Below are 21485 nucleotides of genomic sequence, written 5' to 3' on the forward strand. Positions count from 1 at the left end.
ATTAAATTTTCATTAGTTTAAATATTAATTAATTATTAATTTGTTTTTTACAGTATTTTTTTCAACAAATATGATGGATAAAAAGCCAAAAAATTATTAGTCAACATATTATTAATAATAGATATATCGACGTCACAGATATAATGGATTAAAAATTAAAGTTTAAATAATATTTGATTTAATAACATAAAAACTAGTGATACCTTTTAAACTGTTACACACAAAATATATTATTTTATATGTGATTTATAGAAAAAAATAAATTTAAAATTAAATTTATTTTATTTGCCAAACAAGTTATATTAATAAATTATATTTATGGYTCATAAATTATTTTCTATATTTATAGATATATATATCCAATAATTTAATCATCAAAATTGAAGATAAAGTTTATTGTTTTCAATCTACAGTATGTTATCTRTGTTTATGTGGACAAAATATAATACAATATAGTGTATACACACAAATAAATATATTATATACTTAWCTATAATAATTTATATTATAAATAATAACAAACAACATAAATAATAAAATTAAAGTATCCAATAATATGTGGTAAATCAAGTGAAAACAAAATTATTAATAACATTTATTTTACTATATATATATATAATTTGATCATAAATAAATCTAATAAAATTTTAAATGTCAAGTTTAACATTATTCATTTTTACTATTGTTAAACGACTAATATTATCTTAATTAATAATTAATTAATATTAAATCATCTATAATGAAGTTTATGAAACTTAAAGAAAATAAATGTAAATTTTTAAATAATATAAAATATTTCTACTAATATATAACAACAACAATAATAATAACAACATGTCTTTCAACAATACAAATACTTCAACAATTGATACTTTTGTATTAAATATGACCACATTTTTATCRCTGATAAGCGATTCAACAATTGAAGGGAACATAAGTGTTGACACAAATAATAATAATAATAATTCACACAATAATTGTAATCCAGAATATATGGAATTCAGGTATTATTTATTATTATATAAACTTTAAAAATATTATAAAATTAATAATTATTAACATTTTAATATACTGTATATTACTTTGAATGTTAGAAAATAATACTTTAGTACTGTTTTTTTATTCAATTACTATAATTTTGTAAATGACATTCAATAAAAATATAATTTGTTTTAAATATATATAATTATATTAACTTCGTTTATATAATTATATGTTTCAAAATATATATATATATATATATATTCTTATAATATGTGATATTTAATATTTGTTATACATTTATATTTTGCCATTAAAAAATAATAAAAAAGTGCATAAATATCTTTCGTAAAAATWWTAAAAGTTTATAAAAGTTAGAAAATTATTGGATAATTATATAAAAATTMAATTATTTTTTAGTTATTTCAAAAAAATTGCAWTTTATTTTATAATTTAYTTTACATAAAATAATATAAYGTTATACAGTATTACAAATTAAAATTATATGTTAATTTTGAAAATAATTTTTTATATATTTTAAAATAGAAAAAAATAATAATGTGAATAATTTAATTAGTAAATTACACGTGTACGTATTTACATTTTTACACATTTTAAACGTTTATTTACATARACTAAAACAATTTATGTGAGTATTGTTTATTAATAAAGTTAATTATCTATAATAAATTTTATGTATATATAGRTAGTCTAGAATTTCAATGTTAATTTTGCTTAAATAAYTGCATATAATTTTTGTTTATTTTAGTTCATAAAAATACATGATTTYTGCATTAAAATATATGTTAATTTTTTGTTGGTTTTGTTATAAACCATTAGTCTAGAGGTTTGACAGATTATTTAGTCATTTATCAACAAACAAACAAAAAATAATATATTTTTACTAAGAATTKWKTACAATTATAATAAAAAWKTTTGCATATTTTAGTCTTATAGTTAAAAAATACATATATTAATTACTAACACCAAACTCATTATAATTTTTACTATAGTATTAATATGCATTAAATTTTATACCAAAAAATGTCATTTTTAACCGCTTAATACATAAACTAAAGTTGCATTTTGTAGTAAAAATAAAATTAAARCAAATTAAAATACAAATTTATTAATGCATTTTATACATTGGTATTAAAAAAATAAATTAAAACTAAAGTCAAAWACTATAATAATAAACTGTAATTATAATCATAATAATAGTCATAATATTTATAATTAAACCGAAACACTACTGATGTTTGTAGTATTTAATCCGAGTTAATCTCTTTCTCATGTGTTGTCATAAAATTTTTGGACACCCTTGAAAAACGACTGTCCTTTAGTAAATGTCATGTTTATAAATGAGGCATTCCTTATGTGTTATGCCATACATTATTCTCCCCTCAAAAATGAGAGTCAGATTTAAAGGATTAATGGGTTATTCATTGAAAATAGAAATTTTCATATATAAGTCACTTTTGTATATATTTAATATATCAAAACTTATTTAATGAAATATTTTTCTATAGTATATATTATATATATACAGTATATATATATTATTTATTTATAAATAAATATAATAACTAWATTTAATCCAATAATTTAAATTTTTAAATTTACAATTTTAATTAACAACAATGATTAAAGTTAATCTACTATAAGCTGTTTGTTAACTTTTTTTTATACAATAATTTTTAATATATTTATATACACAYACTTGAAAAAAGTCATAAGACAATAAAAAACTAATTAATTTTGTTTTTSYTGTTWGTTTTTGTTAACAAATTGAAAATTAGATTTAATAGATAAAAAAATGTCTATTTCTCTAATTTTTTATATATATATATAACATTATAATGACAAATTGCAATGCAAATAAAATTGAATGATAAATTAATTTTGATAAAGTTTTTTTTCAACTAAAATATTATTTTTAAACTTTATTTTGTTTTTAAAATTACAGAAATAACTCCCGGTTTTGGGTTCAACGTGTATTAGTGCCAATCATTATGATAATCGGTGTAATTGGCAAYAGTATAACAATAGTGATTATGACTCGCCGTAAGATGCGGTCGTCGACCAACTCKTATTTGGCCGCTTTGGCCACATTTGATATGTTGTATCTTATATTTATATTTGTATTGTCACTGTCGGCCTACCCGAACATACGTGACCTCCATTACTATTATTATTGGTATTTTTGGCCGTTTGCCATAATGATTGCCGACGCCTCGTCCAATACATCTATTTGGTTGACCGTTACGTTCACTATTGAACGGTAAGTACCACTACTAGAGCGAGATATAAAWAGTTAATTTGAATTATTATACATYAAYTGTATATACAGTATATATATTTAAAATATTGATTAATTTTTTTTKWAAATCTTAGAAAACATTTATCTATTATTATTATTAATCGTTGTATATCTAATAAAATAAATTAATATYATTTTTTTAAAAAAATAATATSCATTTAATTAGGATACTATATATATTTAATCGACATATTCTGTATACWACAATATTTAACTATTGTTGAAATAAAATATAATATTTAATATATAATTTTTTTCCCGACACCTTTGCCTTTTATGTTATCTAAACCTAATATACAGAAATTCATTTATGATATAAATTATGTGGTCAACAAACAAATATCATATATATATATATATATATATATATATATATATAAAACAACGACGTAATCAATAATTTATAAGCAATTAATAGCCGGCACTACTGTGAATAGGTATGTGTCGGCTCTTTATTGACTAACCAGTCATTAATAATTTCATTTGCCAACAGTATTATTTATGAGTTAATATTACCGATTTTGTTATATAAATGTTATATATATTATAGGGTATATACTTGTATATATGTAACATAACACTGTTGTTAATCAATATAATCTTTAATTTGTGTAACATTTTTTTCGCCACAAATTAAATGAATGACAAAAAAAATAGTTATCATCACTTTATTTATTATAAATTAAGTTTTTCTATAATTAAATGAAWTAATGTTTTATTAATTTTGTTATTACTTTTTTTTATTTAGCACTTTGTYTTTAACACATAGTATATTATAAATAAGTTTATGTTATATGAATCATATATAATATGATTATAAATAGTATTATTGATAAATTTTTTATACAATATATAAATAAGTTATATATTAACAAATGAAAATTGATTATTTTATTATAAATAATTTATAAACAATGTTATCTTACAATAATAATAATAATAATAATAACTCTATCAGAACTTGATATTATTATTTTAATATATTTGAAAATTTCAAATTAATTTTGTAAAAACAAAATATATWTATTTAATTAAAATAATCTATTTAAACTTTATAAATCTAATAATATTATACAAGTAGTCTTTTTCTCATTTTAAGGCTAATAATAATAATRATAATAATTTTTAGACACTATTGAAAATGACAACATAAAGTACTTTTTTCTCTAAAAAAATATTACTTATTTGATACACACATACAGTACATGCAGACACACATAATATATTAATAWATATAAATTTATATTACGTATATACAGTAGTTTTTATATATACTGTATACAAATTATGTTGTTTGATCTAAAGTTGTTATTTTTTAATAAAGTTTTTTAGATTTTATTAAATTTTTATTCTCAAGAGAYAAACTTTGTCAGTAAATATATTACACTTTAATATCTCTTCAMTAAAAAAYTTATTTTATATACAGTAAACAWATATATATTATATATACTGTATATGTATTGAAAAATATTAATAATTAATATATATATATATATATATATATCTYTCTTTCTTTYTTTCCWTAATCATATAAATCATAAACCAAATTGAAAAAACAATCCAAACATCAGATACATAGCTGTATGTCATCCGATCAGAGGAAAGGTGTTGTGTACGGAAAGTCGTGCCAAACGTGTTATTCTGTGTGTGTTTATCGTGTGTTTTACGTTTACACTCCCGACCCCTTTCGAGTGGGTCATACTGGAGAAGAACTCGACMACTGATGGCAGGCCATACCTGGTGGCYGATTTCAGTGACCTGGGTCAAAATGATCTCTATAGGACTATATACTACTATTTGAATGTTATACTATTTGTTTTGATACCGTTCCTATTGTTGGCTATTTTCAATGCATTTCTCATACGRTCTGTGCACGTGTCGCGCAAACAACGTTCAGCTATGTTGCAGGGTATGTATACYTAAATCAATTATCATTAAATAAAAAAATATACATTTTATRATATTATTTTATTTATTTTTGTAAAMAAATTATTCTACATTTATGCTAATTTTATATTTATATATTCTAATTATATTTAGTGTAAATTATTAATGTAAAATAATTTGATAATTAATGATAGTTTAGTAAAAGTTATTAATGAATATACAATATGTTAAAYAAYGCTATATATATGCGATTRCATGCATGTAATAGCATTGATGATAATAATCACAATTAGCCCAACAATTGAAAACTAGTACTAYTACTRCTACTACTAGTAGTAGTAGTCGTAATAKTATTATTATTAATAATATTATATATAATATGCTAAAATMAAAAATAAAAATAACTTTCCTAATTAATAATTAAGTTATACAGTGAAAAATATGAGTTTTATCATTAATTTTTCGTTGTTTTTTATCATGAAATTTAAGCCAAAATATATACATATGTAGGTTGTATTATACTGTATATGCATTTATTTTTATAATAGTAATTGTTTAATAAATTATCTATTTTTAATGTRTAGCAGACATTTAAATAACTAATAAAGCGTAGGAAAAATGAWAATTTGTTTTTTAATTATAGTACAAATTTTAATTTCTAAATTAAATATATKYCTGTAGTATTGTATTGTAKTATTATAATAATTTAATATTTATCAAATAAATATACTATATTTGTAATTTTAATCTAATATAATTTGCATATAATTTTAAATATAAAAGTTGAATAAATATTTACTAGAATAAAGAGTACAAGTTTTTTATTTAAATAATTTGATTTATTATTAATAGAATACTAATAATATTCACAATATTTTAACAAAAAAATAAAAATAAAAGCTTTTAATTTTGTTAACTCTCATAGAATTCATTCAAATAAATGTGATTTTATTTAAAAAATAGTATTTTGTTGTTTAAATTGATTAATAGCTAGCTTTTCATAACTTTATAGTACATTTGTAAGGGCATATTGAGACAAAAACTACAGTAGAAACTATTGACAAATACAATTCTGTATACACTTATTATGAATATTATAAATCATTGAACTATTTATTAAGTTTTTTATTATCTATTGATATTAACTATTTTCTATTATAATATATATTGATTAATTTTTTGAACTACTATAACTTATAATACATTTTTTGAATTTAAGGTTAAAATAGYTATTAATTTACATTCAGATATTAATAAATAAATTTTATAAAAATTGTATAAAAATTGTTATTTTTAAATTAATAAAGAAAATTCATATATTGAACTTTAAAACTAAATAAATAGAATTTATATATTAAAAAAAATTATTTTATTATTATATTATGATAGACACATATACAGTATATTGCAATTAAAATATACAGTTATTTTCAATAATAGATTTAACACAATACTCTACACTTTAGCAGTAATAAAATTTTTACTTTAATAAATAAAATGTTAGATGCAATAAAATTATTTAATAATTCAATTTATATTAAAACACTTAAATACAAATTAAAGATATATATAGAAAATATCTGAAARTAAGACAAAACATATTGATTTTCTAAAAMTATTGATAACTAATAATATAATAATAATAATAATAATAGTATATAACTSGAAAACCAATTAAAAGAAAATAAAAATAACATAAAAAGACAATATTTCTAAATTAAATTTTAAAAAAGTAATAATTATATAAAATTTTAAGAATGTGTTTACTAAATATATCCTACAATAAAATATATTTTCAGTCAACTATTTCGATAAAATTATTTTAAATTATAAAATTATTTTAAAACAATAAAATATTTTTAAAATACTATTTTATTGATTAATATCAAAAACTACTTATTATATTTATAATTATGTTTGATATAATTTAAAATGTAATAATTGGTATTATTTAATTTTAAATTCATATTTATGAAATACATTATTTTTTCTTACTAATTATCCCTTAATTTGAATTTGTTATATTWGATTTAAATATAGATTTATTATTTAAGTGCTAATCTGTAAATTAGTTTTTAATTAAAATATTATGTTAATTGAATTATTACATTAAATATAGCAGTAATTATTAGAAAAAATATTTGAATTCATGCAATAATTAAAAATTAAAATTTATGTTACATTTACTAATAGCAGTATCAACAAGAGTTACTATTATATATTTATAAATAGTWTTATAATTTTATTATATTAATTGCATAAATAGTTAGTAAAATTTTTTAATGTTTTATAATGTGTTTAACTATTTTGTAGTCTTTATTGTAATCAACAATTGACTTAAATTCAATGATAATTATAAACATTTTAAAAATGATTTAAGGAATTTATAAAAATATATTACATTTTTGTTGTTAATTTATAACTTCATATGATAAAAATAAACAATTTTATATAACAATATGTAACAAATACTATATAAATAAATAATTGAAAATTTTATTAAAATATTTGTAAACTTATATAATAATTATATATATATAGAAATAATAWWATATATTAGATATTTTGAAATAACCATATTTTGGACRAATAAAAATAAATCTCAATTCTTAATTATATTTATGATAAAATAATTAGTGTCAGCAAACCTGTGGGCGTTTAGTTTAACAACACATATACAGTACGCATATATATATATATACAATACAAACTAACAATATTGTGTGACTAAAAATTGCATCCTAAATATAGACTAAATAATCATTATAATGTAATTTCTCTATAATTTCTAGATAATTGATTGACTAATATATGAATAATAATGCTTAGGTATTAGTATCGATAAGCCGAGCGACACATTAATTTAATAATAATCAACTCATGCAATACSTTATATCATATTATTATATGTAAATTGATTTTATCCAAATACAAAAAATGAATAAATATTAATCATAAGTAYATAATATTATTATTATTATCTAAGATTAACAATATCAATTATGTTTTTTGTTGTTGATATTAATGCTCAGTTGACATATTTAGTTGTATTTATTTAAATTTTTTTTATTTATAAATAGGCGAAACATCAACCAAAATGGATCCGACAACCAAACAGGAGTCCCGTATAACCATAATGTTGATCGCAGTCGTCATACTGTTCCTTCTCTGTCAGTTACCCACAGCATCGGTACTAATATATACAGTGTTTTATACGGTAGAAAACGACACTAACATCGGATGTCTGATCCGAGGATTGGGAAATATATTTAACTTTTTGTTGGCCATCAATGCTACGGGAAATTTTGTTTTATACTGTTTGCTGAGCCAAAAATATCGGCGAACATTTTTGGCCATATTTTGTCCATGTCTTAAAAGTAATTATTATTATTATTATTATTTATCTAGCTTAATTTAACTAATTAATTGTATATAATTTAGCATTAATTATTTTACAAATTAATTTTTTTTGTAAATTATTATTTTTAGTAGCATTTATTGTTATTTATATTTTCTATATTATTAGAATGAAAAATTTGTTGTCATTTTTTTTGTTTTTAAATTGTTTTTATTTTCTGCAAAATTTTATTTTTAGAAACAATTGTACAGCGAATGAATAACATTTGAATTAATGATTTTGTTTTGTGTAAATGACTAAAAAAACTAAATTTTTTACAATATATTTATATACTAAAAGTCTATTTTATTTTTTTAAAGAGTAATTTTTTATGTTTTTAAATAAATGATTTTTTTCAGTTGTTGAGACAACTGTGTACAGCTATTTATGACTAGTAGTTAGGGTAACAAATATTTTATTTTATTATTTTTTAATGTTTATTTGTTTGGATTTTTTTTAAATTTTTATTTAAATTGTATTTCACAACTATATAATTGCATATATTTTTTAAATTTTATTTTTTTAAAAAAAGTAAATTACTATTTATTTATAATTGCATATTTTCTTTTTTAATATTTGTCTAAGCCTAATAAATATTGTTTTATTATTATTATTATTATTTAAATATTTGTTTAAACATTTTATATGATATATAGATTATGTACAAACAGTATATAAAATTAATTAAATTTTATTATTATTATTTTTTTGGTTATATTTATAGACAAATTTTTTATCCATCAAAGCGGTGGATATCAGCGCACATTTTATACACAAGTGCCGAACCATATGATGAACAAACTGTCGGACAATGAGCTTAACATACGGTTCCGTTTTAATGACGGTTCGCGCCGTATGTCATCTCCGCGTCAAAAGATTTATCTATCAAATCAACATATAAACACTGGCCGACTCAGCACCGGTAGTCTTACGCCATACATGTTAGACAATAGACGTTCAATGAAGTGTTCGTTGTCAGCCAATTATCTACAGGTGCCCATCACTGGAAGCAGTACTTCGCGACTGATGTACGACAACAGTATAACCAGTAGTGGCGAAGAGGACGACGTGTCCACTGCAGATGTCGACGATACGCACCGGCAGGTTGTTAATAGTGAGACCAATATTGATAAATCTATATCAATAGATAAGATTAATAATATTAGTACCGATGCTATGATTAATATTACAATTAATGAAAATAATATCAATATTAAAGAAAATATTCTGTCAAATGAACGAACTTTAAGTGATGAGACTATGAATGTCGACTCAATTAATGATAATATTGTAAAAAATAATATTAATAATAATAATAATAATAATAACAATAATAATAATACTAATAATAATAATAATAATCACATTAATAATAATAATTTTAATAAATATATCAATATTAACGATACAAACAAAATGATTAATAATAAGACAAATAGTGAAGACAAAGATAACAATGATATAAATATAGCCAAAGATATGTCGACTAGTGATAGCTCTACAGTGGAAACTCCTAAYMACTGTATCGATACTACCGGTGCAACCAAAACATCACTACAGATCATAAATAATAGCCAAAATTCAATCGATGTCACAAATAATACATAGCATATATACTATAGAGAAAAAATTATATAACAATTTATTGTAAGAAATTATAAAATATATTGTTTTAATATTTGTAYTGTATATAAATTTATGTTTATATTGTATAATATATTTAATAATAATAAAGTTTATAAATGATAATTTATAAATTTAAAATAATTTTTTAATTTAAAACTATATTTGTTTTTATAATGTAYATATAAAATTACATACAATATATGTAATTATACTGTAATTGAATTGTATAATAAATATAAATGTTCCAATGTCCAATATGTAATTTTATTGAATTTGAAATAGTGATTAAAAAATGTTAAAATTTATAATATATTTATTTTTTTATTTATTTTATTATAGAGAATTTATTGTAATATAAATTAAATATATAAATTAAATTTTATTTTTTATAATATTATTTAATTATTGACTTTAGTTTTAGAGCCGACAACAAAACCAGCGACAACTCCGGACTCGAGTTTATGTTTGTCAACCACTACTTGAGCACCGGTAGCTGAACCGTGAGCTATCAATACACCTGTTTCGTCATCTCTTAAATGTTTATGTGTGTTGAGATCTGTTTGCAATTCAATAATTAGTAAATTATATTAAATAATTATTAAATAATAAGTATTACTTTTATCGTAAATATTTTTAAGGAAGGGATCGACAGGTTTGTTGTCGCTATCGAGCGGTCCATTCAATGCCGTATATCTCTGTCCGCCATAAACGGCGACTCCACCTAAATATTGTGACGAAAGCACCAATTTTTTACCATTTCTTTCGGCATTCAGTTTAAGAGTGCCTTCAAATGAAAGGATGACTTTCAATGAGTCCGAAGAATTGGCGGATAACTGATGACCTGTTTTTAGACAAAAGCAATAGTTATTATCACATAATATTACGACTGATTTGAAACAAACCATTAGTTAATTGAAGAAGAAATTCATGTGATTTACTATCGACTCCACTCGGGTTTAGTCTTTGAAAAAATATTTGAATTAATGAAAAAGTTTTATTAATTTGTTAGAAATATAACTTACAATTGAAGGAAATTCTGTGCCAACGCTTCCAACTGTGGATCAGTTGTAGCAAAGACTGCTGTCATTACTGACAATACAATAAGTGTATTAAAAATTAAAGACATTATTTAATATTTAAATCAAATAAATATAATTATTAAATGTAACTTTTATTTAATTTATTATTAATAATGACAATGAATTTATTTAGGTTTATTTATATACTTTTTTTTATAAGTTATCACAATAATAGTTAAACACAATGTAGTTGTAATAAACACAGAAAAAATGTTTCATAATAATTTGAAATTTTTTAATATTGATAAATTTTATCAAGTTTAATAATTTTATAATAATAGTTTCTAATACTAAATATATAATTTTTATATCATTATTGAGTCATTAATCCATAGACTATAAGATAAAGTACTAGTGTTGGAAAAGCGAGAAAATATAGAAATTTTTGTTTATGATATTTCAATGTTAATTTTTCTATAATTATTTGTTAAAAATTAATTATAATTATTAGTAAAAATTAAATTTTATTATTAGTATTAGTATAATTCAAAGTAAAAAATGATCTGTTTAATATATTAAACTAGAAATATATGTAAATGATAAATAAAATTTTACAAAAACTATAATTTTAAGTTAATTATAATTATATAATTAGATAGAGTATAATAATTATCATTTATATATTTTATATAGGGATCTCATTTGTATAGTATATTAGTTATAAATTATGTATCATTGATATGTTAAAATAACAATATATAAATATGGGTATCCCTTAGTATAATAATAAAGCAAAATTTCTATAGAAAAGATATTAAAATATATTGTTATATATATATATTGAATATTTTAGTCACCAAATTATGACATATAACTAGTAAAATAAATAGTGAAATTTTTAAGAAATTTACCGGGAAAATTTATTAGAAATTTCTATTTGTCCATCTCTAAAAGTGCACATATTATAAGTTTAAATAAAAATAGATATATTTATTATTTGTAAACACCTGATTATTACATTGTTTTATGTAATTATTTTTTTTTGCTTTTCTGGTACATATAGGTCGCAGAAATCTTTCAAAAGTTATTTACTTAAACTTTAAGATAAATTCAGAAACTTTTGTTAAAAACAAATGATTCATATATAGAGTGRCTAAATATTTTATTACTATGTTTAGAATTAAATTAGCATAAATTATTATATTGATATATAATTTGTAATCATATTATTATTATTTTTTATATAATTATTATTTTATTTTATGTGTGTAATAAATTTTAATATTTAAATATTAAAACAATTATAAAACATTATGAACATGAAAGCTGAACATGGCCACTCTATAAATATAAGTATATTTTATTTAAAATTTACTATTTTATAATTTCTTTTGTTTTGCATTTTTTTGATAACAAAACTGCACTAAAATTTAATTAGTATAAGTAAATAATGTTATCATAATAGTCACAAATTATGATTAATTTAATCTATAGTATTTATATTTATTTTTTTTTTTTTTAACAAATATTACTTATTGTCAGTAATAATCTAATAAAATACAATTTAATATCTTTGTTACAATTGATTAATGCAATAAATTTTGTTTCTTAAGTTAATATAGATTTGTAAGATTTGAAGAGAAAAGTATATAAAGATTTGAAATGTCGACTTAAAATCATTATTTAAAATAACTTAATAAAAAAATTTTAAAAATAAAATATTTATATAAAGTTATTATATAATTAAAAACAATAAAAATGAAATCAATTGTATGTCTATTACTGGTCTCTGCATTAGCACTGACTTCAGGCAATGATTTAGAAGAGACCGCAAAAAGTGTTATTTCAAAGTAATTTAATTTAATTTATATTTTATTAATTTAATAACTATTATAAAGTTTTATTTATTATTTTACAGAATTCATGGTTCATTTGGTGGTCAAAACCAATTGAATGCATTTCTCGATAAATCCAAGACATTAGAGACACCAAACAATAATGAGATCAACAAAAAACACGGTATTCTTGTCGCTGAAGGTATCGGTAGTATTGGTGGTACGTCTGTAATAGTGGCCAGAGGTCGGCGCAGTGTTGCCGTATCGACACAGTATGGTTTGGGTGCCGGTGTTTTGGCAGATATTTCGGGTAAACATCAYTCAAATGCATTGAATGCAACTGAAGACGAATTGAGAAAACAAGAAATGACTTCAATTCAAAAACCATTTTATGATAAATGTATGCATTATTTGTTAATTAAATAATTTAATTAAGTTATTATAATAATAATAATTTTTATTACATTAGTTGTTCAGCCAATCGTCGATAAGAAATCCAAATCAGATAAAGCATTTGTTTTGGTTGAAGGGCTGAGAGGACAGGAAAATGTATGGATTAATCAAAACAATGAATTAGACGTCAAATCTATTTCTGGTTTTGCTTTGGGAATCCTAACCACTGTTTCACATAAAAATAATTTGGAAGAAACCGCTGATAATGTTATATCAAAGTATGCTTTTAATTAATATTTAATAATTCAATTCATTTTTAATAATATAATTCATTTCATAGTATTGGCGCTCATTTTGGTGGAAAAAGTGGACAAAACTCATTACAAGTCAAAGATTTTATCCATGATTTAGACAACAAATCACATAAAAAGTCACAAAAGGGTTATTATGGAGAGGGTGTCGGAGCAGGAGGTGTMCTCTCAGTAAAAGTWTATTACGACAACAAAAATGTGAACATAACTAGTTTGTATGGTTTAGAAGCCGGAGCTTTGATTGGCTATAAGGCTGAACATAACAGTGCCGACAATAATGATGATAAAGAGTCAACAATTAAACAAATGAGTGAAACATTATATGATAAATGTATGCAAAATATTATTAATTTGTTATTTTTAGAAATTTTAATAATTAATTAAATCTTTTTCATAATAGACGTGAAATCAATAGCCGATAAAAAAGGATCGGAAGGTATACTGTTTGTTGCGGGCGGTGAAGGAAAGGGWGAGTCATTGGTTGCCACTCGTGACGGTTATTTAGCTGCCGGTGCTTTGGCTGCATTCAAATTGGGTTCTCTCACTAAAGTCCAATGGAAATAATTATTTTCTTGCAATCTTTAATTTATTAGTGTAATAAATTTATTTTTCATATATTTTATTTTGATTATTATGTATCTTTATTTATCTTAGCAATTATTATAGTGTAATGTAAAAAAATTGATATTAAAAAATTAAATGTTTAAAATTAATTACTGATTATTGTTTTAATAATTATTTGACAATTTATTATTTATATTTGATTCTATTAACCATGTATTTAATTGTTAGTTTTTTTATATTAGCAATTACAGTAAGTAACTATATTTTTTTAGTAATCATGCAATAAATAATTAATGAATGAGTATATTACAATATTTAATATTTTCTACATATTTTAATATTTTAATATGATTATATGATTTTATATGATTAGTAAATATTAAATTAATCTTAAATACTTTTTTTTTATTATTTTTGTCTGTATTAGAATTGTTATTAAAAACATTTATTTAAATAATACAATGTTTTAGTAATTAATCAAAAAATTTCTGTCGATTTTTAATTAATAATACCAATATCTGGATAATAAAATATATAATGTATATGTAGTTAACAGATGATGTTTTAATTTTGTGGTTTTAATAATAATAATTGCATTCAAACTTAAACTATATTATACAGTACCTGTACATTACGAAAAATATTGTATATTTCATATCTAATAATGTCATTACCTATCAATACTACAGTTTAATGATGACAATGAGAGATATCAAAAGTTAATAAGTAATGGGAAATGAAATTTTTAAATAGTTTACTATAACTTAATATTTAAAAAAAAATTATTTTCATGTAATTTTTTCGATTTATTAATTTGTAATTTGAAAGAAGATATATAAATATTAATTTTACTTTTAAATAATTGAATTGTTTTGTTTACAAATTAATGATTAAATATGTTTCTTGATGTTGAAAATAATGCCAATGTTATGACTAAAAAGTATAAATACTTTCTAACATTTGTCATATATTTATGTTATTTAGTATATGTAAGTTTGGATTTAATTATAGCAATAATTTTAATAAAAATTAGTTTAAACCATTTTTAAAAAATAATAGTCTGAAGTTTTATTTACTTTTTAAAATATATATCAATATTTAATTTTCAAAAAAAAAACTTTGAAAAAGTTTTGTTTACTGAAATCTTTTATTGAATATATTATTTTAAAAATCAAATAATTACCTGTAATATGAATTTTATATTAAACCTATTAATAGGCATCCAATCTATACATAACTGGTCCATCGCTTCTGGATCTCCAGCGTATCTACAAAACAAGTTTTTCCCAGATTTCTAACGTTAATACTATTCGGTCGTTTGCCTACACTTTCGGATCGTTAAGTATGTAATATATAAACGAATAAATAAATTTCTTTTATAAAATAATATATTATTTTTGATTAACTTTAATATTCATTATGATTATATAATTATAAAAAATTTATCACAATTTGTTTGTTCATAAACTCTTGCAGATGGCTTCGCCTTTCAGTTTATCAACAAACAGATTGGTTTTATGGTAATGCTGTTACTAATTGCTATAACAATGGCACTGACGCCGCACTTGTCATCGCTGAACCTATTGTTCTTCAACTTTGCAGTGAATGGCTTCGCCAGCGGTGGCATTGAGTCGTCGGCCGACGTATGGATTGTCGAGATGTGGCAAAAGGATTGCGGACCATATGTACAGGCGCTGCACTTTGTGTTTGGCATCGGATCCATTGTGACACCGCTAGTGGTTGAACCATATCTTGTAGAAGTTGTCGCAAAACCGGACAACGAATTAGTGGTCATTTCAAATTTGGGTCAAAATGGTACCGAATCACTGGTAGTTATCAATAACACAGCCATTACTACTGTCCTAAATGACAGTCAAATCATTACCGGACTAAACACTACACTACTGGAACAGACGTCACCGATTGGCAGTGAAGACATGTTTATATCGCTTGTGTACATACCATACAGTTTTCTGTCGGTTATTGTTGCCGTTTGTGGTCTATTTCTCGGTAGTCTCTTCTTCTATAAGAGGTATGTGCCGCCGGCTCTACCAAAAACACATCAAACATCACATAACAAAACTCATAACAAGACTACCCGCACATCAAACAAGAAGCCAACAATTTTTCAGAAGTTAAACAACGCTTTTATTGAACAACTAATGCCTACAAAACTGATACTATTATTGATAGTAATGTGCGGTTATCTAATGTCTGTCTTCCTGTCCCTCGAATGGTCACAATTTAATTACTTTCCGTCATTCGCTCACTTTTCGGGTCTACATCTCAGCGAAAAGCGTGCGGCCATCATATCGACGGGACTGGCCATTGCTTTTACCGCTGGCCGTGCCATAGCCATACCTGTATCACATTTTGTTAGCCCTAAGCTAATGATATTCTGTAGTTTACTTATATTGTTGGTCTCGGAGATACTGTTCCTGTTTTTCTCCAATAACTCCGAAATATTTATGTGGATCGCAAACATTTTGTTTGGACTGGGATTGTCACCAATATATGCATCCATCTATCATATGGTCGAAGAGGTGACCCAGTCACCAATCTAATGGGCGTATTGTTTATATTTATGAGTGGACTGACCAGTGCGCTCACACCTATTATTTTAGGCATATATATTGAATCGCAACCATTGATATTAGTTTACGTAAATCTCATTTGTGTTATTGTGTCCATAGTTCTCATAATTCTCATTCATTTTATTATTAAAAAGTGTATCATTGAAAGTGAAAACAGTGTTACAACTGTTACACAAACTATAACTACCGGTACTACTAATGGTGACACCAATAGACCAGTAGACGACACTATTGAAAGTCAATTGTAAATAAGCGATAAGTCATTAAACTAATTAAATACTATATTACTTATAGTATTCATGTCATTGAATTGAATTTTAACTGTCATTCAATTAATTAGATAAAATAAATAAATAAATAAAATTATTTGTCACACATTTAATTATCACTACWACTACTACTAGCTATACATTCAAGATTAATGAGGAAATAAGTGATTCATTGTAAAAAAATAAATAATAATTAAWATWAATAAAATAAYTTCTTTTTTATCTATTAATATTTAATTGACCTAATATTTTAATACATAAGTAGAGTTTAAAGATATAGTTCACGTTTTTATTTTTTTTCAAAGACACAATTTTCAGATTTAAATCTTTTGTAAATAAACATGAGATATAAGCAGACAAACAGGTGTTTTGGTCAATGATATATAATATAATATAATAATACTGTAATAYTAATGTTCATACAGTATTAATATTTRAKTTATTATAAAATTAATTTTAATACTTAATAAGTATTACTTATTATTAAATGTCACCAAAAAAATTAATACATTATATAAATATTAATGTACTTTCAATAATTAAGTTTTAAATGWTAATTATTTTTTGTGTTAATTCTAAGGTATTGTTAAAYAATTATTTTTATTAACATATATTTTATATATATATATATATATACATATGTTAYATAAATTAAATATATAATACAGTATACTATTTGACAATTGGATATAAAAATACAATGTTTTTTTCGAGTGATCTACCGTTCCTTCGATAACTGTACAGTTCAATCAGCCATTGTTCAAATTGACTATATATTGGATGATTACAGACAACTTCATATAAAAATACGGCAATTGATAAACAATAGAAAAGTAGTTGAATAATAAAAAACCGTTTGAGTCCTTTTATACTGATAGACATATCGGCGTCCAATCTATAGTCGGCCAAATTGGCGTAACTTTTCAAACAACTAAGCAATGTATGATTGACCGAATAGGTCATCCAATAATCGAACAGTCCGGCCGAATGTATGACCGAWATGTCCGAATTGATCTGTTTTTTAACATTTARCGGAACCGTTAGTCTCGAAATGCCGAGTCCTCGGGGAGTACTAAACACTTTTTCTTCGGCCACATATAGTTCCTCTTGTGGACGTATTTTGCAGATATTCATCGCTAATATTTTAAGTCTAATCTCTGAACTAACAAATGCATAATTTTTTTTGTCTAACAAATTAAATATTTGTCCATCGATTTCATTACTTTCGTCAATTAGCCCAAACGTTTGCCAACAGTTTTTATATGTATATTAATTTCTGATGAATTACTGAAACCTGCTTGCTAAATAGTTAGTAATAATAATAATAATTAGTATTATTATCAATTAGTTAAACTAAATATTTAACATACAATAAATTTGGTTGAACCCAGAGTATTTCTGAAAGCTACTGGATAGTAGTTATCCAAACTAGCCAGGTGCTCAAATGTATTAATGGCATCGCTATCAAAATTGACAATCAATTGTACRCCAATCATCGTATTGGCAATTATTGATAAAATAGATGTACTAATTATTAATGTGGCACTCAATACACGATTTCTATTGTAATAATTTGTATATATTGATGCTGGATTTTTTTTWTATAAACAAATATTAAATCAWAATTATTATTTAATATATATATATATTWATTTATTTTACAGTATTATAGTGTAAATATTATAATATTTAATACAATAAATTTATAATGAAAAAAATCATACTTTTAGAGAAAATCCTTTCAGTAATTACAATAAAATAATCGCTAATATATTGTAAGTTAAATGTTTTGTTTAATAGCCAATCATTATASAGRTAGACAATAAAAAATGATATCACCGATAGACAGATCATTATCCAGACCATTGTATTAAAACATTTAGTATAGTTAAACATTGTKGACGGRTGTATGATTGAAAATCGGCTCAATATAGTTGTCTGGTCGTACATCAACATTGACGAAAAGTCCATAATTGTGAACCGGGTCTCACTCATCAACGGCGGACCCAACATAATATCACACTCATTGCGCTGCATAACACCCGTCATACCCGACCACTGACCACTTTTGATGACTGTTCCGAAATTGTCTCGACTATATATTACATCGTAGGTAATGTTTCGYCTGTCAAACATACTTGCAATAACTTTCCCATTACTCCTCTAACTATTAGTCGTCCATTAACTTTGTCTATTGCCGACATTGGATCCCACTATTAATAACAATAATTAAAWGTTAATTTAAATATAAMTTWTATTCTTAATAAATGTTATATTGTTTTTTATATACTGTATAAATATAWATATMTTAACTTACATTGTGTGCAATTACACGTAAACGCATAATTTTTTTWAAAAAATATTATATTAAAAATTATTTATTAAAAAAAGATGATATAAATAGTCTGATAAATCAAATATCAAATAAAATAAATTATTATAAAATTTAAATATTTAGAATAATTTAAATATTCAAATTATTTTCAGGTGGTGTTGAAATGCATAAATTATCAATGACAATCAATTATTTATAACATAGCAAAAAATATAAATAAAAAAGGTAAGTATTAAATATATGTTACTGTAAAAATTATTATTATTATTAATATAATTTTTTTTAATGATGTTGTACTAACATTGAAATATTTGTAAAAATATTTTATTTAGTATTATTTGTTGTCAAATAATATAAACGATTGACGATTATAATTGCAAATTACAAATAATAATAATAATAATAATTTATAAATATGTAATGATATTCATGCGTTGATATTATATATTATATATGAAATAGTTTTGCTAATAGTTTTATTGATTGGCGTATTTATCATTAACTTGTAAGTAAAGTTTTTTTTAGTAAAACCATTAAATTTTTTATACTGTATTAATTTATAAATTGTATATTTATCTGGTTTTAGTAAAAAACAATAAAATAAATRAATGCAATTTTCATATAAACTTTTACCCCAACAAAAAACAATGTTTTGTTAATTAATAAAATAATTTCACAATATTGAKTTTACAGTATATCACAATTTCACACAATTAAAATGATAATGTATTCAATAATATATTGATATATTTATTGGCATATATTAATTGTAACAAAATAATTAAATAATAATATTGATAATAGAATTACAGTTTGTAGTGTAATATATAAATTATAATTTTAAATAAATACAATATATTTCATATAATTAAAATTTGTTATTATTAATAATTATACACTTAATTATAAAGTAAACAAATAAATTATAATTAAAAACAAATTTTTGATATTTTTAAAACTATTGAAACATAAATGATTATTATTTATTTTATTTATATTATATAAAAATAACAACATTTGCTCTACACGTTATAAATAATAACTTTTATATAACACAAAAACATTAAAGGGAAGTTGAATGTAAATCATATGTATTTATACAATATGTATAACATGTATAAAATAAAACTTTGGTTATCATTATATTTTACCTGTACAACAAAAAAAAGTCACATCAATAATATAAATTATAGACTGATTTTATTATACTATTTTATATTGAAATAAAAATATTTTCTTTTATTATTCATATAATATTTTAACATAAATTAGATTTAAATTCTATTAAACATTAATTCTTTATATATMTATAAAATTATAGTTTATTTTATAACTACTGTATATAATATGTATATTAATTGATTCATATTGTATATAAATTTTTGATTAATATAACCTATTTAATTTTTATTTACAATATATTACTTAATAAAAAGTTTACTTAATAGATTCAATACCTGCATAAATAAATTAATTAAGTATTGATTATATAATATACAAATATTTATTATCCAATAGCAAAAATTATTGCATAATATATTTTTTCTAAAATACATCTAATATATTAAAATGTAATATTATATTAATTCTAAAATCAGTCATATAATAAACTAACTATTTTTATAAAAATTATACTAATTTAACAAATTTAATTATTACATTAATATTACACGATAGCTAAAACTATAGTGTTTTATTTATACTAATTTATATGAGTTCATTAAACTGATTTTTAAATTATATTTCTTACCATTAATATACTAATATGAATAAGTATATTAAAAATCTGCTTATTAATACAATCCTTAAAATATGTTTTTTTTAATAATTTAATTTGTATATAATATATATATATATATATAAGTGCCATGAGCAATTTATGTTTTAACCACATTTTTATATTGCAAATTTTAATTACGGGTATAAAAACTATATTACATATTTTAAAAATTGA

General features: G+C 21.6%; 4 protein-coding genes across 4 annotated transcripts; 3 read left to right on the top strand and 1 right to left on the bottom strand.

Moving 5' to 3' along the window:
• Nucleotides 1-860: 860 nt before the first annotated feature.
• Nucleotides 861-10193, top strand: LOC128955702 (FMRFamide receptor-like). Its single transcript, XM_054301374.1, has 7 exons — nt 861-1004; nt 2948-3262; nt 4873-5210; nt 8269-8565; nt 9310-9756; nt 9805-9875; nt 10017-10193. Exons 1-7 carry the CDS (start codon nt 886-888, stop codon nt 10191-10193), a joined length of 1764 nt encoding a protein of 587 aa, XP_054157349.1. The 5' UTR covers nt 861-885.
• Nucleotides 10194-10573: 380 nt separating this feature from the next.
• Nucleotides 10574-11379, bottom strand: LOC128956151 (uncharacterized). The gene is made up of 4 exons (XM_054301833.1): nt 11234-11379; nt 11114-11172; nt 10828-11052; nt 10574-10767 (listed from the first exon to the last, which is right to left on the bottom strand). Exons 1-4 carry the CDS (start codon nt 11335-11337, stop codon nt 10610-10612), a joined length of 546 nt encoding a protein of 181 aa, XP_054157808.1. The 5' UTR covers nt 11338-11379; the 3' UTR covers nt 10574-10609.
• Nucleotides 11380-12962: 1583 nt separating this feature from the next.
• On the top strand, nt 12963-14433 carry LOC128955391 (uncharacterized). Its single transcript, XM_054301059.1, has 5 exons — nt 12963-13080; nt 13149-13465; nt 13535-13736; nt 13799-14100; nt 14170-14433. Exons 1-5 carry the CDS (start codon nt 12989-12991, stop codon nt 14331-14333), a joined length of 1077 nt encoding a protein of 358 aa, XP_054157034.1. The 5' UTR covers nt 12963-12988; the 3' UTR covers nt 14334-14433.
• Nucleotides 14434-15880: 1447 nt separating this feature from the next.
• LOC128955703 (major facilitator superfamily domain-containing protein 4A-like) lies at nt 15881-16897 on the top strand. Its single transcript, XM_054301375.1, has one exon. It carries the CDS (start codon nt 15881-15883, stop codon nt 16895-16897), a length of 1017 nt encoding a protein of 338 aa, XP_054157350.1.
• The last annotated feature ends 4588 nt before the right edge of the window (nt 16898-21485 follow it).

Source organism: Oppia nitens, unplaced genomic scaffold (assembly GCF_028296485.1).
Source record: "Oppia nitens isolate AA-2021 unplaced genomic scaffold, nextdenovo-longstitch-racon4-pilon3 scaffold2_pilon_pilon_pilon, whole genome shotgun sequence".
NCBI classification, from domain to species: domain Eukaryota; kingdom Metazoa; phylum Arthropoda; class Arachnida; order Sarcoptiformes; family Oppiidae; genus Oppia; species Oppia nitens.